Source organism: Hemitrygon akajei, chromosome 3 (assembly GCF_048418815.1).
Source record: "Hemitrygon akajei chromosome 3, sHemAka1.3, whole genome shotgun sequence".
NCBI lineage: Eukaryota > Metazoa > Chordata > Chondrichthyes > Myliobatiformes > Dasyatidae > Hemitrygon > Hemitrygon akajei.
The window spans coordinates 41,166,003-41,193,401 of NC_133126.1; the positions used below are offsets into that span (position 1 = coordinate 41,166,003).

The 27,399-nt window shown below is 35.9% G+C and overlaps 2 protein-coding genes across 9 annotated transcripts in view; one reads left to right on the top strand and one right to left on the bottom strand.

Moving 5' to 3' along the window:
• LOC140724897 (MAPK/MAK/MRK overlapping kinase-like) overlaps positions 1–27,399 on the top strand; it is a 109,534-nt gene that overhangs the window by 74,694 nt on the left and 7,441 nt on the right. For 3 of the 7 annotated variants that reach the window (XR_012098208.1, XR_012098210.1, XR_012098212.1), the window contains 2 exons: positions 9,936–9,984; positions 21,009–21,127. The gene's annotated coding sequence lies outside the window, so the exon portion shown is untranslated. Of the gene's footprint in view, positions 1–2,195; positions 4,270–6,459; positions 6,803–9,935; positions 9,985–18,309; positions 18,471–21,008; positions 21,128–27,399 lie in introns of those variants that run through there. The other 4 variants (XR_012098209.1, XR_012098211.1, XM_073039654.1 and 1 more) reach the window with 4 other exon arrangements.
• wdr20a (WD repeat domain 20a) overlaps positions 10,789–27,399 on the bottom strand; it is a 40,316-nt gene continuing 23,705 nt past the window's right edge. The window contains exons 3-4 of one of the 2 annotated variants that reach the window (XM_073039652.1): positions 20,712–21,998; positions 10,789–12,236 (exon numbers count right to left, since the gene is read on the bottom strand). In XM_073039652.1, the coding sequence (XP_072895753.1) occupies positions 12,186–12,236; positions 20,712–21,911 (1,251 nt within the window). In that variant the 5' untranslated portion in view covers positions 21,912–21,998 and the 3' untranslated portion in view covers positions 10,789–12,185. The remainder of the gene's footprint in view (positions 12,237–20,711; positions 21,999–27,399) is intronic. The other variant, XM_073039651.1, reaches the window with a different exon arrangement.

Consider the following 27,399-nt stretch of genomic DNA (forward strand, 5'->3'; position numbering starts at 1 on the left):
TTCAACAGAAAAAAAAGCAATGACAGAAAAGAAAACCTTTGGCCCCTTGGCTTTAAGGTATCACGAGATACAAAATAAAAATTTGGGAAATACTACAACAAAATCAAACTGTGATAATAGTACACAGCAAAGGCTTAAACTGTTAATTACAGATTTAAAATTAAGTATTAGATTGAACTTGGAATAGACAGGTTGCAAACGGATTACACCTTGAATTGTAATAAAACAGCTAGATGTTTTCTTGGGCTGACAAATCATTTTCTATTTGGAGGAGCTGAAATGAATTCCTTGGGAAAGAGTATGGGGTTGGGACTCAGCTCAGGTTGAAGTAAGAGGCCTATGGTTGTAAATTATTTGGAGAAGCTTCAGGTAAGGTCACAAGGTGACATTTAGTAGCTGGGCCCAAAAAGAATGGTGTTGCTCTTAGGAATAATTAATTTGCAATCTTCATTAACTTCAGTTCCTGCCACAGGAAAAAAATACTTCCTAAAATGAAAAAAAAAACCTTCCTAATATGACGGTAGCAAACTAACCCACCAGCCCCTCCCCTCTGAATGGCCTTTAACAATGCTTCTATGCAGTCATCCACTTTTGATTGTGCTAGCCTGATTTGTTAACTTGCCTCATTTTGCATGCAGAGAATCGTCTGCATTGTCTTTATCTCCCACTCACACAGCAGTGATTTTGGGGTTCATCTAGGATCTATCCTTGCCTTTCTTTTACTAATTACTGCAGTGACTGGAGTTCTACTATGCAGAGCTCTCATCCCTTTCGCTGCTTCTTGACTTATTAACTTTGTTCAATACTCTATAATAAATAATCACATATTTTAAAATATATTTCATTATTTAATATTATTAAGACAAAAGCCATTCTCTTCTGAGCCCAGCTACTAAATGTTATTTTCTGTGGCCTTATCCGTGGGATTCAGAACCATGGGTCCTTGACTATCCTGTAATGTGTTCCTGGCCCCATATTCTTTCCTAACAAAGACCTTCACTTCCATAATTTGATTGTCTGTCTTGCCTCACTAACCTTTACACTTAATATCTTTGTAATCTTAAATTGGCTATTTCATTGTTGTCCTAGCAGCTACTCATCTCCATACACTTCTGTTTCAAAGACTATTATCCATATGCTAAATTGGCATGATTCTTGCACTCCTGCTGTATCAATTCATCCTGATACAGGAATTTATTTTAACATTGTCATCCGTATTTTCAAATTACTTAATGTCCTCATCACTCATCTCTGTGAAACCACCACTAAGCACCCCATCACCCCACAGCCTTCTAATCTCTGGGCCCCTTTTTGCTCTGCTGTACTTCTCTGATTCCACTGCCCTCCCCCATTGGATGTCATGCCTTGTTACCTAGTCCTGAGGATACTTCCCTCAAAACCGCTATCAAAGGCAAAGCTGAAAATTAATCTCCTTCACCAAGCTTTGATTTCCATTCCTTACATAGTTCTTATGCAAAATTTATCTAATTGGGTTGCAAGGGCCCAGGAATATTACAAGAGTACTTATAAATACAAATTATATTTTCTGTAATGTAATTTTCATTGAAAAAATACAACGAACACCAAGTGAAGAACTTCCAACCTCAATAAAGTGCATCAAGACTTATGTAATGTTCTTTACCCAGTAATTTCAAGGCAGTTAACACTGCTGCATTACAGCTCCAGACATCAAGTATGATCCTGACCCATTGTAAGTTACCACTAAATGCAAGAAAGGAGGGGAGCTAAAGTATAAGAGAGAAGAGTTTGCAGGGCTACAGGAAAATGAGACTGATAGCATGACCCTACTATAGGAGGCTAAACAAACCATTTGTGTCATAGTCAGGATTTACTGATCCATGGTATGTATTGATATACCGGTAATAGCAAATTTATTTTTCTTATGAAAATTATCTAGCTTTGTTTTTAGTAATGAACATGGGACTGGAAATGGTTTTATTTTAATTTTCATTTAAATCATACAGGCTTTTGAATAGCAACACTAATGTATTTAAAAATTAATAATTAAATAAAATTAGGAATCATTTTGATATCCCAGAATAATAGCTCCTAAATGTTTAAAAATAAGCATTAGTATATTATGTCTTTTTTATTTTCTAGATTAGATGTCAGAAAAAAAGTACAGTTCATGGTTTTGCTGTTGTATTCATTCTCAAGTTTTCATTTATTTGTAGTGTCCAGAACAACGGAAATCTACGGCAAAATGTTACAATTTACCTTCTACATAAAGAAAAAGAGATGGCTACTGAGAACAATTATGATTCAAGAGTATTCAATAACCATTCCTTTTCACAGAATTCTTGTAATGTTTTTTTAAAATGTTTCAGAAGACCATATTTGTCTTCTAAATTACAGGTCAACCATTGGGTTTGTGCCATTTTCTAACTTCAGGTTTTAATCAAGTGATACACCAGCTCAAAGTTTGTTCACAATGGTAGAAAATAATTTTTTTAAATAGAAAAGCTATAAACAAAATGACATATTTTAATCTAAAAATTGGCTTTATTTTCAAACTATTTACATTTTTAGATAACAGAAGGTAGACTTCCTTATTTACTGATCAAAAGCTGAGATGTGAATTACCGTAATATTTAGAGTCATAAACATTCTTCTGAGAAGTCTATGCCTATCCAACATGGAGCAGGAACTTGCATATCACCAGTCAGAAATCATCACTCTGACAGAAAAATTTCATTTAAAGTAGTAACACTTAACATGCTTATATTTTCATAAAATTAATTTTTGACTGTTGCAAAGAAATTTTTATCTTGGGCCAAATTCTGACATTCAGTATGTTAGTTTACTGTTGCCTCAACATTTTTTCTCTACAAAGTGGCAATCATACCAATGAACAAAGTAGATCATATATAGGAAACATTGGTGTACTACAGCATAATTTTTTAAAACAAACATACACCACATTTACAAATAGTTTTAATACAATTTAATATGCTTTTTGGAATATGTTCTTCAATAAATTTATATTTATCATATAGCGTATACATTTTCTTTTGTCTTTTTTGGAGGGGTAAGCACTGACAGTTTGACCATTTCTGTCATTTCTCTCAAACTAATTATTTAAATATAAGAGAAACTGACAGAATGAGATGTGTGGCAGCAGACTTCCTTTGGAAGATGTGTTCTCTAGTGGTGACAATTCCAAAATTAATTCAATACAGTGGATTCCAGTTAATTAGGGCATATTGGGTCCAGCACATTTTGATCCAATTAAGTAGCTGCCTCAATTAGCCGAAATGCCAAAGTTTCAAAAAGATAAACCGAGAAACAAATTATGTATTTAAGTGAATTACAGAACAAATTAAAACACCACTGATACTACTACAGCACAATAAAACTGCTTTAGTTCCTAATACTTATTCACAGAGGAATTCCCCTGCATTACATTCTTTTGCTGTAAATGAACAAAATCAGTGCAGACATCTGATACAGATAAAGGACTGGCTTCATAGAATGTTGTCGACCAGTGCATCCTCCAAATTTTCATTTTCATTGCAACATTCAAGATGATTGTCCATACCTTCAATACACTGTAGTTCCTAACTTTAAGTAGTGAAATTTTGTCATTTTCTCTTCCAGCCAGTTGCTTGAAACTATATTGAGCAAAATGGTTCTGAATTGTCTTACTGCTTATTTCTTGGCAACTATCAGTGACAAACATCGCTGCTTTTTGAACACAAACACATACAACTGACGCTGTTTAAAATCTGTTCCCTCGAAGCAGTGTATTGCATAACAATGCAAGTACATGCGAGTGATGCTAGTTAAAAACTGTACAGCAAAAGCCTCCTGCCCCAGTTAAGCAGCATAGTGCCCTAAATATACTAAGGGAATCCCGGCTAGTTTCTCAATTAGTTTTTGTTCTTTAAAAGTTGCCCCAAATAACCGATGGCCTAATTAAATGGATACCACTATGTTCAGTTTTCATTTGAGTATTAAATCCAATAACTTCCATAATTGCATTATCTAATTAGTATTCAGCTAAGCATTTTAAAATATAAAAATGCTGCTTTTATTTCCTTTTGAGCAGCACAGTAGTTAACAATGTTGTCACGGCATCAGCAACCTGGGTTCAGTTCCAGCAGTCTAAGGAGTTGGTACATTCCCAGGACCACATGAATTTCCTCTGGATACTCTGTTCTTCCCACATTCCAAAAGCATAGGGGTTTGCAGGTTATTTACTCACATGGGTGTAATTGGGCAGTGCAGGTTTGTAGGGCCAGAAGAGCCTGTTACCATGCTGTATCATTAAATAAAAGAAAATAATCAATGTTGTATGTTGTTTTAATGATTTGTGTAACGTTAAAATGTAGTTTGTTATCCAAGCACTCACAATAACCTTTGATGTACCCATTGAACATGGGATCAGAAAAGTGTGTAGAAGGTATTTTATGCCAGCTGGAACATCAAAGCTCAAAATCTATTTTCAGAGATACATCCTCACTAGCAGCTATTTGAGTACCACTGCTGGAAATATTGCAAAAGCAAAGTCATGTAATCTTATGGGCATAAAAAAGTTTTTAATTAACATTTTATGAAACTTTCTTTACAAAATGTAAGTACTTTACATAGTGAGGATTACAATCAAATTTAATACAAGAGAATATGTTTAAGTCCCAGTGAACAAACATTCAAGAAAAACTAGGTGAGCAAAATAGGAACAAATAGTGCAGATGGAGCTTGGTAAATGATAATTTATCATAATTTGCTGAAGCTCAAAGAAGAAGAAACAGTGAGATTTGCAATCCAAGTGTGACATTTCAAAGACTGCTAGTTAGGGATGACATCTATGAAAAGGTGCATGTAAAAAGATTGCAAAATACAAACAAGCATGTAAAGATGTAACAAATAGAATATTGTGTGAAAAAGAACAAACGTCCACTTTGTAAGAGATGATAGCCAAACGTTGGTACTCAAAGAAGCCTGGTGTCCTTGTAAATAACTCAGTTTTCTGGCAGGTGCAACAAATGCCATTTAATACAACTATGATTAGATTCCACCTAGGAAACTGCATATAGTTTTAAATTCTCTGCCGAGGGGGTAGTGAGTGATAAGTAGTTGAGTAAATGCAAAGAATGAGATCAATAGACATTTGAAATCAAAAGATATAGGAAGTATTGTGGAATATGGAATCTAAATAAAGGATCTACTACAGGTCCACAATCCCTTATCCGAAATCCTTGGGGCCAGTTGCATTTTGGAATTCAGAATTTTTTGGATTTCAGAATCCCTCCTTCTTGGTTCCAGGACCCCCCGTGGATACAAAAAAACATGTATGCTCAAGTCCCTTATTTAACCTGCCTCAGTGCGAGTGGACTTTAGGACCCGGCAGAGCTCCAGACCTACGCACAGACTCCTGTATACTTTAAATCATAGTACTTATAATACCTAATACAACGTAAATGCTATGTAAGTAGTTGTTATTCTCTATGGTTTAGGGAATAATGACAAGTATTTTATTTCCAACAAAAACATTCAATAAAACAAAAATATACAGCTTCAAACAAACGGAATCAAACACATGGTAAATGACTTATTGGAATAAATGTAGAACTTCACTGTCACTATAAAATTCAGTAACTTGTCTTTCTGTTTCTTTAAGTCATATACAGTTGTAGTTCCGACACCATATTCTTCAGTAAGACGCCACACAGACACACCACGATCAAGTTTCTGCAATAACTCCACTTCTGTGTTACTGATAATGATAGATGCTTCCTTCTCTTTTTCTCATTGTTACCCATAGGGGTACCTGCAGCTCTTTTTGACATTTTCACAGTGAAATTAAACACAAAGTCAACAGTGAACACAAGATATCAGTGAACAGCAAATGCACGTGTAACCAGTACCAGCGCTGAGCCTCGACTGACGTTTGGCGGCCTCTGCTAGTGCTGCCACGTCACACCTGAGTGATGTCAGCTTTTGGCACAAAAACTTCAGTTTTCGGAGCTTTTTGGATTTCAGAATTTCGGATAAGGGATTGTGGGCCTGTACAACCTTTATTCATGCATGTTTAGCACTTGATGACAGCAATTCCGCACCTTTAAACTTTATATTTTGCCAGTTTTTCTAGAAAGTAACATTATAGCTTTCAGAAACAGCAGATGATTATTATCCAGATAAAAACAAAGAAAATTCTGGATGATGACTGCAGTTGTCAGAGACAATTGTATATTCCACAAGCCCTCAAATAATAAAACTGAAATCAACTTGTGCATATCTTGGAGTTAATTGCAATGCTCAAAATATTTCATTTAAATCACCAACTTTAATGGATGCACTACCAGATCTTTTAAATCACAAGAACTTGAAAGATCCAGAGACTGATCTATTTTGTTTAGTGAAATGGGTCATTAAACTGAATCTGTTTCTCTTTCAACAAATGCTGCCCGGCCTATTGAATACTTTTTAAAATTTCAGATTTCCAGTATGAAAGGCACGTCTAGAGATGTGGATACTATAGAGAGAGTGCAGAGGAGATTTACAAGGATGTTGCCTGGATGGAGAGTGTGGCTTATGGTAATACGTTGAGTGAACTTGGCCTTTTCTCCTTGGAGCGACAGAAGATGAGAAATGACCTTTTGGAGGTGTTTAAGCTGATGAGAGGTATTGATCGTGTGGCTAGCCAGAGGCTTTTCCCCAGGGCTGACATAGCTAACACAAGGGGGCATAGTTTTAAGGTGCTTGTAGGTACAGAGGGGATGTCAGAAGTTTTTCCACACGCAGAGTGGTGGGTATGTGGAATGCACGGCTAGTGACAGCGGTAGAGGTCTTTTAAGGGTCCTAAGGTCTAAAAAGACCTAAGGGTCTTTTAAGAGACTCTTAGGTATGTGGAGCTTAGAAAAATAGAGGGATATGTAGTAGAGTAACTCTGGGCAGTTTTCAGAGTAGGTCACATGGTCAGCACACCATTGTGGGCCAAAGGGCCAATGTTCTATGTTCTAAATTATACTGTTTTTCCTTTAAATGTAAATTGTGAAGTCGTTCATTCTGCCAAGTTGAGAAACAATATCAAGCCAGAAATGGAATTTGAGAATTTAGAATTAAATATTGGGAGTACCATGGTGTTTAAGACTGTAGAAACATAAAGTAACAAATAGAATGCACTAGATTTATAGAATTAACAAAATCCATTTTCACTATGCCAAGTCTGCATTCTTAATTAACTGAAACAGTTAAAAGAGAAAGCTTCCATAAGAATCAATATGTTCAAATTGCAATATTAATAAACTTGTTAAAAATTTAAATATTTTTAAATTGGTAGTGATGGTGAATTGGAGAAAGAGGCAGTGGAGAACATGATGTTTTTATTAACCAGGGACTCTTCTATTTTAATTTGTTTAACTCATTTTTAAAATACAGCAAAGAAAGTAATACATTTGTAACTGATTGTCAAACGTATGTTTAAGATTTACATGAAATTAAATCCATCTATTCCTTGCTTGTAAATTTTGTTTGGGTAATATCAAACACTCAATGTATTACATGTAGTGTTGGTGTGTTACAATCTCCTTAAAAAATAGAAGTAGAAGTTTCTTTTCAACAATTCTGAGTTCTAGCACAAGAATTAATATTCAACGTTTTAAAATCCTTTTATATTAATTATATGTTGAATCAAATGATTTAGCATGCCACAAACAGTTAAAAGCTGGTACAATTTTTTATTCTCACACTAAATAGACTAAATAAGAGGATTTTAATTTTCTACCTTAAGATATAAATGGGCTGTTGTTCTATTTTATTAAGCACAGATAGTTTTTACTAATTTATGTTCATGTACACCATGTCAAAAAGACTGGTAGTATTTCATTTCAACATACAGGCACTCAAATTCTACAATAATTATTAATTTCCAAGTTACATGCAGTACCTACTAGGTACTAGAACCTAGTAGTTCTGCATTTTGGTCATAGGAAACAAGATTCAGTAATTTCTCTCCATGGTTATCCGTTAAATCCAAAAAAAATGTGATTAAAGCTAAGTTATACAGATTGAAAAGTTTGCAGATATTTAATTTTAAATACTATATTAAATTACATAGATATTTAGTATATTGACAAACATAATTTCCTAACTTAGAGCAATTAGATCATGTAAGGTGAAAATAAACTGTAGATCTGGATGAATTCCACAAGATATACTTTGGTACATTAGCTCATATATATCAAGTACTGTTAATTTGTTCAAAATCAGTTCTTACTTTTAAAAACAAATCAAAAATGATTAGTTTTGGCAGCCATTTTGATAAAACTTTTTAAACTTAATTTCAAAGAAAATGGAGTCAATAGACTGATTAAAATAGCTCTGGAAAAGAAAATGGCTTAAATTCATATTTGTGAACACATTAAGAATTTGTAGGTAAAGCTCTTGTATATTCAGAATGTCAAGGCTAATTACTCTTGCTCCACTCTGATGGAAGGTTCCTACTGCAGTTGTACAGAATTTTTCCAGATAGTTGATGCAGACTGCCCCTTAAGAGTAGCCGAAATAGATTAATATCCAACTTTGATCTCTTAATATATCAACATCTCTTAATACTACAGACATCTTTCTTAAACCTCAAAGCAATTGACATGCTTACTTAATGGCTTTTGATATATTTACCAGCATCTCAATAGCTGCTTAAACTATTTTGATAGGTTGCCATGAGTAAAGGATAACCCTCAGAATAAATTCAAGATAGTTGTCATTTCCTGTACACAACTATAAAGGAGAAAACTGTTACTCCTGATCCAAAGCAACACAAAAAAACACATAAGATAAAGAACATAATAACAATTTTTAAAAAATAAGTGTATGAGAGTTTTTATATAAAATAATACATCCATAAATTGATGCTAGTCACAGGAGTGTCTGTAATGAGGTGGCTGGCAGGAAACGATCAGTAGTTGGGGGCGTGGAAGGGTGGGTTACCGGGTGGAGGTGTTACTGCACCTTTGAATATACATGTTGTTGATGGCAGGTAGATTGGTGCCAGTGATGCGTTGGGCAGTTTTGACTATCCGTTTTTACTTGGCTTGCCCATGCCTCGAGTTTTTCGACCTCCTGTGGACTGTCTCATCATTGTTGATGAGCCCCAACACTGTTGCATTATTGGTGAACTTGACAATGTGATTACTCAGGCGCTTGACCTTGCAGTCACGTGAGCAAAGTTGACAGCAGTGGGCTCAGCACACAGCCCTAGGGGCATCAGTGTTGATGATGATGGGGAGGGAGGAACAGTTGTGTATCCTGATTATCGTGTCATACATCAAAACCCTTCTAATATAGAGCAAGGTCATTTTTTTCAAGAGATATTTATATTGATATCTCATGGGTTTCCCCATTATGCATGCCTATATTTTTGTGAAGAGAGCATTAACTTGCCAGACTTTTGATCTCAAGTATATATGAAAGGTTTTAGGTTTGTGCAACAGGAGGACACAGAAAAAGCCACACAGGATGGAAGACATCCTGGAATAGAAGAAAGCACACAACGAGGAAAGTATTATATATCAAACTCATGAACTGAGATGACATAGAAAAATCAAGAAAATGAACAAGTCATTATTTTTAACCTGGAAAAACTTGAAACCTGTAGAATTCAGATAGGGACCCAACATACTATCATGCAGAACAGCCCTCAGTGTTGAGCATTCCTGCTGTCAGCAAAATATTACATAGTCAAAAGAATTAGCATAAAGTGTTTTGCATTCTGCACACTAGAATTTTAATTTTGTGAACTGTTCTTTGCTAGTAATATTTTATGCCCACAATTATACTGACCTCTTTTAATGAATGTTGTTGTTAGATGAAGGCCTTCTTACTGGACTTATGTTGGTAAAAGATATTCAAAAACTGTTGGCTAGAGATTGTCTTAAATATATTATAAATCAGTTTTCTCCCCCCACTATTAGGTCCCAAGCTCCGATTTTGAAGAACTTTCAAGGAAAAGAAAAAACCACAGTAAGTAACTAAAATTCAGATATTAGTGGTTATTAACTCATTAATCATTTTGAAATTTGCACTTTATGCAAGCCATTTAAAAAATTAAACAAAGGCAAACTTGTATTTAATTTTACTCCCAGAGCCACAAATAGTTAAAATTATCTTTGCAAAGTGCAATAACCAAAAATATCTGATGCAAGAATCAAACATAGCACACTAACTTTTTTAAAAAAAACACAAGAATGTCATTGAGAACTTTAAAAAAACTAATTTTCCAGGAAAAAAAGAAATTCATTCATCCCATTTGGTCCAAGCAATGTCTGAGGCATTACCATTTTACAGCCCAGAATTTGTTAGTGATGGAGATTAACAAGAAATGCTTTAACAATTGCTTTACACTAAATGAGAAAATCAATTAAAAAATGACATAGTATTCATTTCAAAATGCCTTGTTTTAAATATTTTAAGCAAAAATTTAATTTTTGAAACATTTCTGAACCTAAATTTAAATGGTTAACAGCAAAACAGTAGAAATGCTTTCACATTTGAATAATTTTGTTTTACAAACCTAGTTTTAAAAGAGGAGGTATTTAGAAGATGTTAACTCTGCTGCTCAGGCACACATTAATTTACAATCACCAGTTCACACATTACATCTGATTATTATTATTCACTGGACTATGCATCTGGCTCCAACTTTCCATTTGATACAGCAGTAAATTAGTGTAGATGTTTGTCAGTTTTCATTGAAGTGAAATTATAAATGGGCCTGCCAGAAGCATCAATACTAGAAAATCATAGTGAATTCAATTTTTGTACTTGGCAAAAGTGAACAAAAGTTCATCCCAAAAAGCTTAATTTTAATTGTGTAGATTTTAAAATACATGTTAAAAAGACCCAAGTAAAATAAAAATGAATCAAGAAGTACGCAAGGTATTTATTCAAGCTTTGCCTGTACTTTTACATTCTTCCAAGAAATAAGCATCAATATGTACAGCAAATTTATAATGATGCAACATAACCCAACCTAGAGCAATTCCTAATTAGACTATGACAAATGTAAAACATTTGGCACATCCTAAATTTCTTACAATAATGAAGGTCTGTCATGATCCAGCAATTCTAACCCACAAAAGGAAATACATCAACCAATTCCTCAATATAGCTGTCACGAATTGGAATTTAGTAGGTCCCTCTGCTAACTTTTGGACCTTGGTGATGCATCAACCACAGAAATACAAAGCTCAGAAATTTAAAATACTCACTGATAGAGGACCCTACAGCTGATATAACCTTTATTTTTTTTTTTAAATACAAAGATTTCCTGTTGTACCAAACAATTCAACAAAATTAATTACAGCCAAATGTACTCTTTTTACAACCAAAGTGAACAGAAAAACTATATCCAGATTATGTATATAATTTTCTGAATTAGAAACTACTTTCATTAAAACAAAACTTCAACTAGAGTAAATAATCATTGCTCCAGGACATGAACAATATTTATACATATAGTACATTGTTGGTTCAATTTGAAACAATATTAAAGTTTATAATAGATACAGGAAAAAAATTGTCCACAACACACCTGTTCCAGGAGTTTTTGCACATCCCATGAGTATCTCTCTACTTGCATTTAACTATTAAGTGCAACTTTATTTTAATATAAATCTATGATTGCAATATCCATCTCCTGAATCTCAAATTCAAGCCTGTAAGTAATGACTCAATTCCACTGAGAGCGTTCCAAGCTGCCTTCCAACCAATATCAATTTAAAAATGAAAAGCAAAAAAAAAACTCAGTGCAAAGGATTTAAGTGAGATAAAAATTCAGAATTGATGTACTGTGAATAGAACAGTTTTGTTTTAATATATTTTCACCATACATTTGATTAAACTACATCAACTCTGAAAAGACCAAAGAAAGATGTAAAGTTAAGATTTGTAAAACAGTTTTTGGTTTATTTTTAAAACTGCTAACACCAAGGGAACAGGTCCTTGGAGCTAGCAGTTGTCCGTGTTAGTGGAATAGATATACCCACGTCAACAGTTTTCAGTCATTGTTCCCCAGTGTTAGCTCTACACAATTCACAGCAGAATCCCGAACAAAATCACCACTATAATAAAATTTGAAAAGCGCTGTGGCTGAAGACCAGCTCCTGGCTCCAATGTCATTACTTCTTATCCTGTAGCGAAGGTTTGCAAGCAGTACGTGACAGCTATACTACAGTCCCACTCGGCGAATTGGCTTGGTTTTGGGATGACAAGCCCTGTAAACATAGCATTTCATATTGTTATATCTCTGGCACTTGAACTGAACATTACTTCATTTCTCTATGACCTAATTAAGTGTTTCATGTTTTCTGATGAGGCATAACGGTATAAATAAGCTAGGAATTTTTTATCTTGATAATTGGGAACTTTATCCTGATAAAGTTTTGTTTCAATATTGACTTGAAACTTAAAATAAAAATAATGTAACTCATAAAGTTCCATATTAACACTAAGTTATTCATTTTCTATATTCTGGTTCTAGATAAAATTTGATTATCTCAATAAAACTTCTATTGTACACTTAAGAACAGACCATTGGAGAATATTTTATAGCAGGTTGACCAACTCTATCATTAGTACACGGGGTATAATTTGGATTGCCCATCCCAGGCACACAAAAGCAGTTTTGTATTTCATATTTTCCATGATGCTTACAAATATGAACAAATTGTATTGGTAAATGTCATCAAAACAAATTAATGGTGTTAAATGACAAACTTAGTCCATTTCTTTACAAAATTATTACAGTTCTGCTGAAATTTACTCATACATAATAGAATCAAGTTGATAAAGTCAGCAAACAATGCCTGAACATGAAAATATACTTGTGTGCTACTTTGAGCCTTAATTTCCGTGCCCCTCTTTCCCCCCCCCCCCCCAAGTTATTTAGATCACATATAAAATTACACAAAAGCTACAAGGTCTCATACATACTAATCCAGTTCACAAATCAACTTTAATATTTTAGTCTTAAGAGCACTTGCTACAGTGAATGTTTGTTTAAACTATAATTTACAATTGTTCTAAATTTATACCACTACTAAACCAATATGTATTTCACAATATTATCTTTTGGAATTAGAAACTCATCAGATGCACATAAACAGGAGTGTCTTCGATCAGATTTACTTTAGGGTTCCCATGGAGAGCTGGAGTGAGAGATAAATTACAACTATTAAAATAAATTAGAACTAAATATAATCATGGTTAAATAATCTACAGCTCTAAGCCATGCACCAGAAATGCAAAACTAGCACTGAATTGGTAGGTCAGTGAGGTTTGAGTTATTTAGATCTGCATTGGTTAAAATGATCATATGGAGCTTCAGTGGTTAGTGTTTGTTACCTGATTATGATTAATGAGGAGACAGACAGGAGTGAGATAGACCAGCTGATTGAGTGGTGTTGCAACAACAACCTTGCACTCAAGGTAAAAAAGACCAAGGAATTAATTGCAGATTTTGGGAAGGAAAAGTCATGGGAACATACACCAGTAGTCACCAATCAGCAGTGGAGAGGCTGAGCAGTTTCAAGTTCCTGGGCATCAACATCTTTCAAAATCTTTACTGGGTCCAACATAATGGTGGAATTACAAAGAAGGCACGGCAGTGGCTAAATTTCTTTAGAAGCCTGAGGAGACTTGGTACATCATAATCTAGAAAATTTCTACACATGTACTCTAGAGAGTTTTCTAACTGGCTACATGAACATCTGGTATGGAGAGGCCTCTGCAAAGGATTGAAAAAGGCTATATCATGGGCACTAGACTCCCCATCATCGAGGACATCTTAAATAGGTGATGCCTCAAAAAGACTATATTCATCATTAAGGACCCCCATCATCCAGGCCATGCCCTCTTATTGCTACCATCAATATGGTGATACACACAACATTTTAGGAATACCTCTCTGCCATCAGATTTCTGAATGGTCAATGAACCCATGTACTCTACCTCACTTTTTTTTGCTCTACTTTTTTTTAATTACTGGAACATGTAGCTTTTGTTATATGTATTACACTGTACGGCTGCTGCAAAACAACATATGCCAGTGATATTAAACCTGATTCCAAACTTTAAATTGTAATTACAATTGAGTTGCAGACTAAGTGTCGATCCTAACTTTTATTAGAATTTCCATTTTTTTTTAAAAAATCGATCATTCAAAGAGTACCATGTTTAATCAGGGCCAGATCATGATCAGAGCAGTACTGCAGGAGCTTCCATTGATCTACCCAATTGTAAAGGACTGCTGCAACTGTCTTAAGTTGGCTAAACACAAAATTTGGAAATATCTTTCTAAGCAGTATTATTTGTTCTTGCATAATAAATTCAATTTAGTTGAAATGCCATTTCCTATACACCCTGGTACAAAAAGTGAACAATAAACATTATACATCAAGTCATGTAAAATTTGTGGATAATTCTCAGTTTGGCTTAATTTCCCTAATCTTGGCATTCTCAAAGACCAGTTGGTGTAGATCCATTGCCAAGATATGCTATGTAGAGGAAGGATGAATTCAGGGGTACAGGCAAAATATATGTAAAGTATTGAATGAATACTTCACGTGTATTCAAAGTGGGGAAAATGATAAAAGCACTGGCACCAAATAACGAACAAATAAGCAAAAGAAGGAGTAAACCAAATAACATTAGCAGGAAGCAACAACTATTAGTAGGAAAACCCGTATAAAATTTCTGAACGACAGCACAAGGTCAAGTCTTACGGATACAAGTAAACATGACACAAAGTGTCAATAAAGGCAGAGCATTTGACAATTTATATTTTAGTGAGGTACTTCATAAGGTTCCATATGCCAGATCAATTAAGAAAAAGCTGAAGGAAAATGGAAAAGCAAGTCATAAGCACAAGAAAGTCTGCAAATGCTGGAAATCTGGAAAGATGTGATTAAGGGGCAGATAACAACGGTTAATGCTAGATGGGAATTTTAGCAATTGAAAGGATGCACGGAGAGCTGCAGGGCTCACAATAGCCAGCTTGCTTCTGATATACAAATCATTAGACCCAATTAGACAGATCATTAAGTTTGCCATTACCAGAAAATGTAATAGGTCTAGGCTATAAGAAATTGCTAGTTAGAAAGGCACAAGACTGCCAAATAAAATCCAATCCAGAAATGTCTGTGGTGATGTATTTGGAAGGGCTAAACATGAAAAGGAACATCCAATAACCACACAGTATGGGAAGAAAAGAACAAGTTAAGATGGCATGTATATCCACAAGTTTCTAAAAATAGGTCAAGAGATAAAGGTGTTAAGAGAACCAGCTGTCACTGGCCAAGGCACAGAGGAGAAGTTGGAATCAACAATTTTATGAAATGTGTTATAAATGGAGTTTTGATTACCACAGTACAGGAAGGAAGAAATATTGAGATTTACAAGGACATGGCCATTGTTGTATATTTAGAAATTCAAGATGGGCACTGTTTTCTTTGAAACAAAGGAAAATCAAGTAAGGTTCAATATGTTTTTTTTGAGAAAAGGGTAAACTACAAAGACTTTTTTCTTTTAACTACGGCATTAAAGCTTCAGTTAATTGACAGCATTTGAGAAAGTTAACCTTTCAGGTCAATAGCTGGTAATTTTGTTTTTATTACAAAATTTTAGCTTTTCAACTATATTAATGGTAATGGGATCAGAGGGGCAAATTGCAGTGAGATGAGGAACTCACCAGCTTGAAAGAGTGTTTGAAGGAGAACGCTCATCACATTTTAAATGTCTGCTATTAAACTTACTGGGCTACAGATCAAGAGCGATATTAACCCAAAGCCCATTTTTAGTACCTTGTGCTGCAAATTTCTAGGATTCTACAAGATTGAAAATATAAAATATCTTCTAGCAGTTGCACCATGACTAATGACAATGAACATTAAAATAAGACCATCCTTCATAGTTCCAAACTCTTGAAGGATTAGAATACTCTTTAGAAACTTAAATATGTGAATGCATCAAATAGATTAATGTTAATGTTTTACAGCATTAAAATTGATGATCTATTCACAAGTCATTAAGCAAGCCAAAGGTCACAAAATAATTAAAAAGAAAAAGTAGTATTTCTTTTAGTTTACTCACCATTTATATTGCATTAACCACACTTTGTTCTGCACAATGATGGACTTTCATCAAATCAGAACATTTTTCTTAATCTGGGTGAAATGTGATAATTTGGTCGAGTTTGAATTGATGAAAATTCAGCAAACCAATACCCTGTAGTGAACTTTACAACATTGCATAAAGTTCAATTTACAAGTATAATTGCAATAACAAAGCAACATCTGAAAGCAGAATCGCAGGCTGCTTCAGTAGTCTTTAAATTTATGTGCTTTTTAAAATAATCAGTATAATGAAGTTCTTAAGATCCTCAGTTATCTGAAAGCAGTTTGACAAGGAGCTCCATTTGTCAGTGTACATATTAAATAGCATTTTTTCCCTTAACCATTTAGTGCAATGCCCAAGGGGGAAAAGAACAATACCAGATCTTATTAAAATGAAATTTCCTGCCAGTGCAAATTTATTTTATTGTTTATTTGGAGATACAGTATGGAGTAGGCATGCCACCCCAGCAACCCTCACCACCTGACAAATTTGATTAACCCTAACCTAATTACGGAACAATTTACTCTGAGTAATTAACCTACCCAGTAGGTCTTTGGACTGTGGGAGGAATCCTGAGGACTCAGAAAAACCAGGCATTTCACAGTGAGGATGCACAGAGATTCCTTACAGAACGGTGTCGGAATTGAACTCCAAACTTGGGAACAGCCGAACTGTAATAGCATCATCTACCTGCCACGCTCCTGTGGCATTAATATATTCCAAGAGATGGACTGTGAAGCCAACTCAGCTACATTAAACTCCAGGCTAAATTAATGGCAGTGGTCAACCACTCTAAGAACAGGAACAGTTAATGAAACATTTGCTGCATTAAGTTAATTTGCAAAAGAAAAAAAATTATCCCCAGGCAATTTCCCATTAAAAATAAATCAAAATTTTATACAGCCTTAAAGTGCTTTTGTGTTTGTATTTTAATAACAATGTGCATGGAGCATTAACAAAGTTGCAAAACCTTTGATTGTGTAAAGTGTTTTATACAAGCAAGTAATAATTTAGGTGGAAGAGTAGTAGGGACATTTATCTCAATTACAATGATTTCTTTAATATTAAAGAGAATAGTTCCAGTGTTTCAAAGGAGATCAGAACCTACTGTAAACCAAGTGATACTAATTTTAATGTACAACTGTACTCTTTCTGAATACCAGTTTTACCATAAACCATCACAGTCCCCAAAGCTTCCAATATACTATATTTTGCTTATACAACATTTGCTTCTTTAACAGTAATAATCAAAGCAATACACTCCCTGGGATGTCTACTATATTGACAATTACTGTATCCAAAAATGACCTTGAACAATGAATTTGCAGTTAGTTAATTAAATCACTACTTTCACCATTTCAAAACAGTCTCCAGTGGAACTGTAGTTTCATCTGCAATCACCTGTACTCCATGATTGTTTACTAAAGTTTGCTTTAAAAGTGAATGGACAATAATACTGTGCTGAAACTGAAAATAGCTGTGACCTCAGTGGATGAAATCAGACTGAAGCAGAGGACATCTCAGATGTTTATGTATCATCAGTCATAATGTTTTCATTTTCAGACAAGAGCAAATGTGTAGAAAACCTTTCTATGGATGCTGTTAGCTTTGTTAAAATTACATCTCAGAGCAAGTCTCCTCATTGAATGCACTGTATTTACTAAGATGCTGTCCACGTGCAGCACACAAAAACCAGGCTCAAAGTCTTGTTATTAAATGTACTTGAACTTTGAAATTTGTTTTTTGGAAAAGAGATACGGCATGGAATAGGCCCTGTGCCACCAGCAATCCCCCAATATAACCCTTGCCTGATCATGGGACAATTTACAATGACCAATTAACCTATGAACGGGTACACCTTTTTCTATATTGTGTTTAATTTATTCTGAAGAGCACCCAGTCTACAAGTCCTCTCAGTCCTTGGGCTATTTCACAACCCTTCAATCTGACATGTTAAAGAGATACAATGCTATTTTCCTCATTTACTACGGTTCCAAGCTGTCTTTCAGCTCCTCTGGTCTATGTTTTCCCATAAATAATTAGGCTACAAGGTCAGACTTGTGCACTGAGACCAGTGGTCCCCTTCCTGACAGCCCAATCATCCAGAACAAAGTAACCTGCCTGATGGCATCAAATCCACCTACTGAAAACTTCAATTATCCATTCTGGTTATAGCTCAACAGCATCCCACAAAACCACATTACACCTACAAAGGGTGGAGGGCAACGGGCACAGACCCCAAACTCCATGAGAGTAGCTCACCACCAAGGGCGACTGAAGTATGCAGTAAACGTCAGCACATTCACAGCCCTTTTTTGAAAAGAAAAGCTATTCAGGTAAGAAACTGGAATGGAATGACCAATATTTATTTGCTAGTTTTACTGGAAATAGTTTAACATAAAAATGAGGTCATAAAATATTGAGAGCACAAAATCAGATATTTATACAGTACTTTTCAGGATCTTGCAGTGTTCAAAACACTTAGTGGTACTTAAGAGTATTTAGTTGGCCTGGTAAGCACAGTCAGTAATGGCCAACCAGTAATGTGATGACCACAGAATGCATATGACATTCTCCGGGATACAAATATTAGTCAGGAGAAAAGGGATAACTCAAGTTGGTCTTCTTTAAAACAGTACAAATTGGAGAATGTAATGGACATTGGTATAATACTTGATCCACAAAATGGCAATGAAGAATATTTTCATTCCTTAGATTTTCACTGGGACTTAAACCCATTACCTTAAAATTTACATCAAATCAGTGCTAACACAGCTTCTCCTAAAAACTGTCTTCTCATTATTTAATCTTGGAAACTACAATGGATTCATAAATTACAAGTTACATATTAATTTTGAAATTAAGATAAACACTTCGGAAGACAACTTGCATTTTGGATAATGCACCATCTATAGAAGTTTATTCAATCCTGTTCTCTTTGAAGCCAGAAATTTCATAAGTAAATGTTAATCTAGATCAGGTGTTACAACAGATTGCTCTTGCTGGACAATGAAAACGACTGAAACAATTGTAGTATTTTCAGAATCAGTTATAGATTTAGAAGCTATAATTTCATTCGATAGAGAAGCTGGTTGCCTGGACATTCTACCATTAATTCAAACATTATGGAAATGAAATTCATTAATAGGAGACAAATGGTTAAATGAAAACCACTGGTGAAATTGTATAAAAAGCAAACTGGAAATGTTTTTTTTAAAACAACAATGAGCAACAGAGTAATTAACATATTTGACACTTCTTCACACTTGAAACTTACGGGATTGGAAGATGCTTGCATGAAATTTACAGATCAGAAACTGCATAGCAGAATTCATTTGACAGTATAGTGGATAAGTATACAAGTAATCCTTTCCAAAGATCAAACAAATTCAATAAGCTATCAGTTTTAAAAAGTGCAGATTCAAGTTTTTTAAAAAATCTTAAATTGTATAAGGTTTCATAAATTTCCCCAAATTAATCTCTTCATTTCACACAATTAATGAATTTAATCAAATTTGATTGTCAGCATGCTTCCAACATAATTAAAACTGAAATAGTGCAGTCAGTATTTTATTAGTTGGCAGAAGAAATGCAATTTTTTAAAGTGTTAACTGCACAGATTTTTTTTATATTTATACAAGATTTCAAACAACAAATTTTTTAAAAAGCTTACACAAAGACCACAATGCTAATGGCTGTATCAAGCTTGTAATTCTTGATCCAACAAGTTTTTACTGACAATGTTATAACAGTTATTCTAAACCTTGTTAGCACAGTCAGAAGAACTGAAACAACAACAATTATGTACAAGATATATCTATTTAATACACACCAGCAGTATTCACTGGTTGTCGTCCAAACTGAATTAAAAGATATTTACACCTCACCAAATTCCACTGTAAAAATTGTGGACTGTTCTGGTACACACCAGATCATTTAAACATGCACAACTTTTTACAGAGATTTACAATTAGTTCATACAGAACATTATAAATATGCCCAATGTTTAACAACAAAAATATTATACACATTATTCCATTTAAAAGCACTTAACCTTTATTTGGAAAAAAAGTGATGCTTTTCACAAAATCAATGTGTGATTGCAAGGTGAAGTTTCCTCATATAACTATCACATGAGGGAGGTGTGGAGGGAGAGATTAAAAGGAAATCAATGGTAAATAATAAATATGACAAACCATACCAAATGTTAATCACAATAAAAGATGGCCCAATGTTTTTGAATATTATATTTTCATTACCCCTGCACAATCTGGAACTGAAATGCTAGGCCTCAATGACAAAAAAAACCCCACAACTTTTTCCCATTTAAAATACTAATTTATCGCATTCATTATTTTTTAGCTCGTGTAACAGAAGTGCTTGTTGACTGGAAGTATCAAGCATTGCTTTAAAAACAAATTACTACAGAACAATTTAATTTTGGACTTGAGTGCCTGTGAAAAGGAAATCAATTATGGTCAAAAAGTTATTTTTGAAATAATATAGTTGCTCTGAAGAGGAAGAGTTTTTGTTTTATTTATATATTATAAAACTTAGGTCTAAGAGCTCAGACTTACCACTTTACCAGGCCTTGCCCATGTGCAAATAAATCCCTCCTGACAGGCAGTGACTATACAGTCTTCAAGAAATATTAAAACAGTCAGTCTTTCATGTGCTATCTTTTTACAGATAAGAGGCTCTAACAAGGGTACATCATCCATTCTAGGGCAGAGGGAAGTTCCCAGAGTCTTGGCAGAGTCCATTTTAGTTTTGGTGACTAGATTTAGTTTGTCACTGCTTTTGCTGGAAATGTGGCCCATGCTGTGATTTCGTTTGTGATCTTTCTCATGATGTCTTTCCTTGCGGTCGTGTAGTGATAGAGTCGCAAATTTACTGACTCCTGAAGCAATTGCACCATCCATGACACTGCTTTTGTTACTGGCATTTGAAACGGCAGAGTGCGGTAGACTATTTGATCGAGGAAGAGGAGGAGGTAAGGAGTTGCTGGGTGTTGTTGTGATGCTACTGTTACCATTGCTTCCAGTACTGGTTGTAACATTTCCACCTGATGGACTTGTGGCATTCATCACATTTGTGTGTGTCCGAGCACGTGAAAGAGGTTGATGAGGGAACAGGATGTCTTCTGTTAGATCCCATAAACATAGCTGGGTGTCTTGGCCCACAGAGCCAAACCTATAAGTGACACTCACAGGACGACTGTCTGTAGAATTCCTTTTGGACAACCTAGACTGTGTACTATTTGCTCGATCTCTGCCAAAGTGTATTTGGTCTTGGAAATCCTCATCGCTCCCACTGAACTCCATGGGATCATTTTCTTCTACGCTAGTGGTATAAGGGTCAAATGCAACAACGCTGACCCATGACTTATGTCCATGTCCCCTGGCTATTACACGACAATCAATAAAAGACCACACGGTCACCAGATCATCTTCTCCACCGGTTACAATATATTTTCCATCCGGACTCCAGCACACACACAGCAGTCCTCCAAAGTAACTTTTCATTGTGCCATGTAGTTCAACAGAATCAAAGTTAAACACACGAAGAAATCCATCCTGACTAACACAAGCAAGGTACTTCCCATCTGGAGAGAATGCAAATTCATTCAGTGCCCCCTCACCAACTGTCCATTTGAGTAAAGGGTTTCGTGTAGATTTGCTTTTGCAAGTGTGAACTGCATAACTGTCTCCTTGTTTCAGTGGCTGATAATGTGGTGCAGTGGTCCCACAAGAGTGTTCCACATTATACAAGTACATACTGCCACTGGAATGAGATACTAAGAAGAGGCTTTCCGAGCCAGGCACCCATTTTACACAAGTTACTCGTGACTTGTCTATTAACCTCTGAGGAAAAAAGACAAAACAATTAATTGTTTTGCTGAAACATATCTTCCAAACTATATTGAAGCAAAAATGTAATAAAATTGAACTTAGTCAATTCCCTTTACAAAAGCCTTTTAAAGTAATAACAAAACATACAATTTCTTATATAGCAAGTTAACTGGTATATTTTATAGTTAGAACCACTTATTATTGAATGTTAAATGAAAAGACATTGGTAGTCAATTTTATCTTCAATAAATCAAATTTATGGATTAGAGCATGTATCATAACTTATGATCTCAAATGCTCCTAGGTTTTGTTTAGTAAATTTAACAATTCACCTTGAGAATAAGAATAACAAAAGTGTATCTGGACTTGATATGTAGTTAGTGGCCTTTTATCTCCTGAACGAAACTGCCCACAAGTAGTATTGTCTTCAGGATCTTGTTGCTCATAATTATTTTGTCACAGTCAGATCTTCCTGATTCCAATTAAAATTGTTGCTTGAATGGAATATTTAATATCTTCCCTTCAAAATAGACAGTTCCAAATCTTTCAACATCTCTGAGCCTTTTTTAAAGTATCAATCTGGTTGTCTTTTTCTATATCCCTTTCAATACTGTGCAAAATTTCAAAATATTCCTGCATGTCAACACAATGTCCTTGCTCACACTCATCCCTAGACTTCAGTTCCATCCTTTGGACTATACACAGCAAAATTCAAATTTCTTTCCATTCTTATCAAGTCCAAAAGGCAGCTATTTTCCCCACTCTAATTCCCTCTTCTAGTGTCACTGAATTTGTCCACATTAAATTTCATTTCCTGTTCATTAACTCATTTTAAAAGTAAAGATCTAGGTAGGTTTGAACTCTGCCCGTTGCTTATTGTTTACATATGCTCTCTCCGATAGACAGCCACCTGCAAACCATTAGCTTTGTTAGGAATCATTTGTATACACAACAAAGGCCTTTCTGGAACTCTGCAGGTGTCATTTTACCACTATTGTGTCTCCATCTTCAGCAGTTTTTGGATTTCCACAATTAACTAGGATTCTTATCCACCATGTTTCCTTACCTTGCAGATTCCTTTTTTCCAAAAGCTCACTTAGAGAAGAATTTCTATCAGAAATGCCCATTGTTCTCTCAAAGAACAATCACATTTGATAAAAATATTTCACCTAACTTTTGGAAGGGTGTAGCAATGCTTACAATTATGCTGTTTTTTTTTTAAAAAGTACATTATCCTAAGGTACTACTCCAGTTTCTATTAACTCCAACAGTATGACATCATTACTGGCCACCAGGTACACGTTTCATGAGCCTACCCCCTCATCTTTTAACTTACAAATTATTATTTTTGGCTTCCTCCCCCCCCCCCCCCCCTCAATTTGATGACAGGATTGCCAATCTCTTGCTGGCTTTTCTCTCAAAAAGACTGAGGTACGATCCAATAGAGGCTTTTAAGATTAAGAAAGAATTTTCAGGTAATATGCAGAAGCTTCTAAATGGGAACCACAACTAAGGATCACATGCAAGTAAAGATATTAAAAGCCCATTAGAGAGCTTGGTGCAAAAAGACTTTACAAAGTGGTTAGGATGTTGATTCTACTACCAGAAGAAATAGTTTGGGAAACAACACAATAGAAATTTACCCAGTATAGTAACCAAATACTAGTCGGCAGGATACAAGCCATCCCTAGCAATGTACTCAGGAGAAGAATTCAAATGGTGGATTTAATTAGTGCAAGCCTTGAACAATTACCAGCAAGCTAGCCAACTAGCTATCAACTATGGCAGCCATAGCTTCTTATAACAACGAACAGAGGTCAATTTAAGGCTCTCAGAATTTTTGTAGTCCATGTACTTCTGCTGAACTGATAGGATACCTATAGTATATTCTGCCTTCCATTTTTTCTTCTGATGCTAGTGCTCATCTCCCTCTTGCATATATCAGGTACATTAACGGGTTTACATAAAGAGGTTAAGAGGTGAACCGAGAGCGTACAAAATAATGGCATGCCCCACACCCGCTCAGACATCACCTCCCCCCCAACACCTCAACAGTAAATGCTTAATGCATTGCCATCATCAGTTGCTCCTGTAATTTTGTTTAACCCTTTGGAATGTGCATGGTGTCACTATTTCCTTTATAACTTGGCTCCAATTATGTGATCATGTTATTTGCATGAATCATTTCTGGATTTCCAGAGGCATAGTATGGAAATTCTGAAGTTGAAGTCTGTGATTCATCGTGACACAGACTACAGTTTTGCAATTAAATATACTGAAAATATTGCATGGTGTTGCCTAGATTTGAATGGTGTACCAAGCTTTAACTATTGCTTAGTAAATTCAATGGCACAATACTCTATAATATCATTAAGAGACTGTGAGGTTAAAAAAACGAATTCACTTTCTGACTTAATCTTTACCTACTGTTATATTCAAAAAAGTTAAAAATTAGCTAAGCTGCTCTGAAAGTTACACTGGTATCTCAGCATAACTCTGGAGAGTGCAGATTCAAGGTTGAACTGTGTGTGCGTGTGCGTGTCTCTCTCTCTCTCTCCATCTGCAGTGACATCCACTGAACTGGGGTTCAAATCCCTAATCTCCCATTGTTGTATTGGAAGGCTTGTGCAAATCCCTCTTCTCAGCAAAGAAATGGAGCTCAATGGAGGGTTTTTTTGTGAAAACTTGTCAAATAGTTGCCACTGGCCTTTGCATTGTTACCCATAGGAAAATATCTGGGGAACTAACAGGGGGATACAGCAGCTTCCATATGCTTCAACAAATTGCTGCCCAGACTACTGAAATGAGCAGCCATCCAGCTTGCCCTGATTAGCCATCACCGACTTCAGGCAGCTTCCCTTATCAAATCATTGGGCAATTCATTGCTGGGGGAGGTGCAGGACTTTTGCACCATTTTAACCAGCACTGCAACACTTAATAACACAGACATGATGCTATAATTACCCCTCAGCTCTGACAATGCTCTCAGTCAGCATTTTTTAAATCATTAATTTAGCTTTCCCACTGAGCATAAATTGAGAAACTATATTCCCTGTAGCTTAACCCTGCACTTTATTGTAGCTTTCAACTGCTTGGCATATTTATTTCCACTTATTTTTCCATATTTATTCATCTCACTTCAATGTACTGCTCATTACTTTATGAAAAACTAATCCTTATTCTTAAGTTAAGCCAACGCCCAGCATTTTAACCCTTTTTCCTTCTGCCAAGTCTTATTTTTCCTGTACCCAGTACATTGTATTACTAAACTCAATCTACTTTATCTTTAGTGTTGTTTTCACTACTGACTTTTCCAAAATAAACTTTTCTGAAGTTTCTGCACTCTTTTCAACCAAATTTCTAAATTTTCACTTCTCTGCTACCAAGATTATTAAACTCTTGTTTTATTTGACCTGATTGTCTCTGGCACATACCCATGAAAACTTTCCTGTCACATGAATCTTATCTGTAACCCTCCCAAAGTAAATAGGTCCATCTTTGGTTTGTTAATTCTCTATCAAATTACAGGTCCACAACAGAAACCTCCAATTCTCTTACTTGATTTACAATTTGCATTTAAGGTTTAAGCTGCCCATTAGTCATTAACCAATGACTTGCCTTTTCTCTACTTTTATTAATATTTACTAAAGGCCATGAAGTACTGCACTCATTTCCTACCCATACCCAAAAGCACATCCAGCCCAACCTCTAAATTTACTATACAAATGTTTTATCCAAGCTACTGAACTACTATGTTTTCTTACAAAAAGATCAGGGAGATACTTCATGACTGAACTTCCTCACCAAAATGTGCACGATGACTAGGACATATTAGGAATGTCTTCGCATCAATTTTAAAACCTCAAGTAAAGCAAAGTTAGTTTGTCAACAACCAGCAAAAGAGATTGAAAACTTTTGATGATACTTCAAATAAAAAAGTCACTGGAAGTAAACACTTAAGCCAAAAGAACATTCTGATACAGGAAACACTTAAAATAAGTTGATAAGTGCATGATTTGTTTTTTTTAAAGTTTATCTCAAGATAGGTAAAACTCAAAATTAGAACTTAAGTTGTAAAATAAAAGGTCAAATTTCATCTAGAGTAGCGGTCACCAACCTTTTTCAGCCCAAGATCCCCTACCTCGGCCTTAGTGAAAGGTGAGATCGACCCCCAGATCGATTAGTTACACGCATGCGCACCAGGCAGAAAAAAATGGAAGTAAAACCCCGCAAACTGGACGTAGAAATAATGCATAAACACCAAGGGTCACCACCCTTTTTTGCACCGCGGACCAGTTTAATACAATATTCTTGTGGACCGACTGACCCGGGGGGGGGGGGGGGGGGGGGGGTGTTAAACACGACGGGAATACAGCAATATTCAAAGCAGGTTCCTTATGCCAAGTCTATTCCGCAATTTAGCTTTCGCAGCTCTCGGCTTCTGTCCCGCCTGCTCACGTTTTTTCTGCTGAAAAACCTCAGTGGGTTTGTCTTTTAAGTGCAGGGTGTTTGGACTCGGTACCAAAGCAGTTTTGAGTGCTTCATTACCTCATTGGACAGCCTCCGGGTCTGAACTCCAGCCTCCCGCCCACCCGCTGCCAGACACCCTGGCCAGGTGCAGCTGGTCGTGGGTCGGGTGAGAGGACAAGGTCAAGGCCGGAGGTCCCCGTACCGGGGCCGCGGCGGTCGCAGTCCGGAGCGAGCGGCTGACCAAGCAGGGAGAGCAACAGGGTGCGCGCCCACCCCCCTTGTAGGATCTATCCGCCGACAAAAGTTTGTTTCAGTAGATTGCAGCGCAGTAGCTGCTCTGATACTTGCGGAACCTTGAGCTCGAATTAGGTCGTCTGCAAATATTTTAGCACCGGGTTCCCCACGAACATTCAGTATGCTAAACAGGTTCAGAGGCAGCACTCATCTGCCCGCGTTCCAGGCTAGTACCAATGGTACTTCCCGCTGGCCGCACTCTGGGCCAGTAGCATCAGCGGTTCGCACCGGCCGCGCTCCAGGCCAGTAGCATCGGCAGTTCCCGCCGGCCGTGTGAGGGTATCACTGCGTTCAGGTGGCTGATGACCTCGCATGGGTTCAAGTTCAACAGTGGGTGTGACAGGGAATGAGGAAAGGTGCAGCTGACTCATATTGTTTCCTCGCAGACCGGTGGTTGGGGAACCACTGAAGTACACTGTGTAGTGCAGGGGAGCTACACGCATGCGCACTGGGCAGAAAGAACAGAACTGAAACCCCGCAACCCAGAAACAATCTCTCAACGGTATTTGTGTATTTATTTTTCATTTTATTTTGGGATCTCCTGGGAAAGTCTCAAAGATCGACCAGTCCATTGCGATCGATGGGTTGGCGACCACTAATCTAGAGGAAAATGTTCACTTCCTTGATATCTGAACTCAGGGAAGATAGT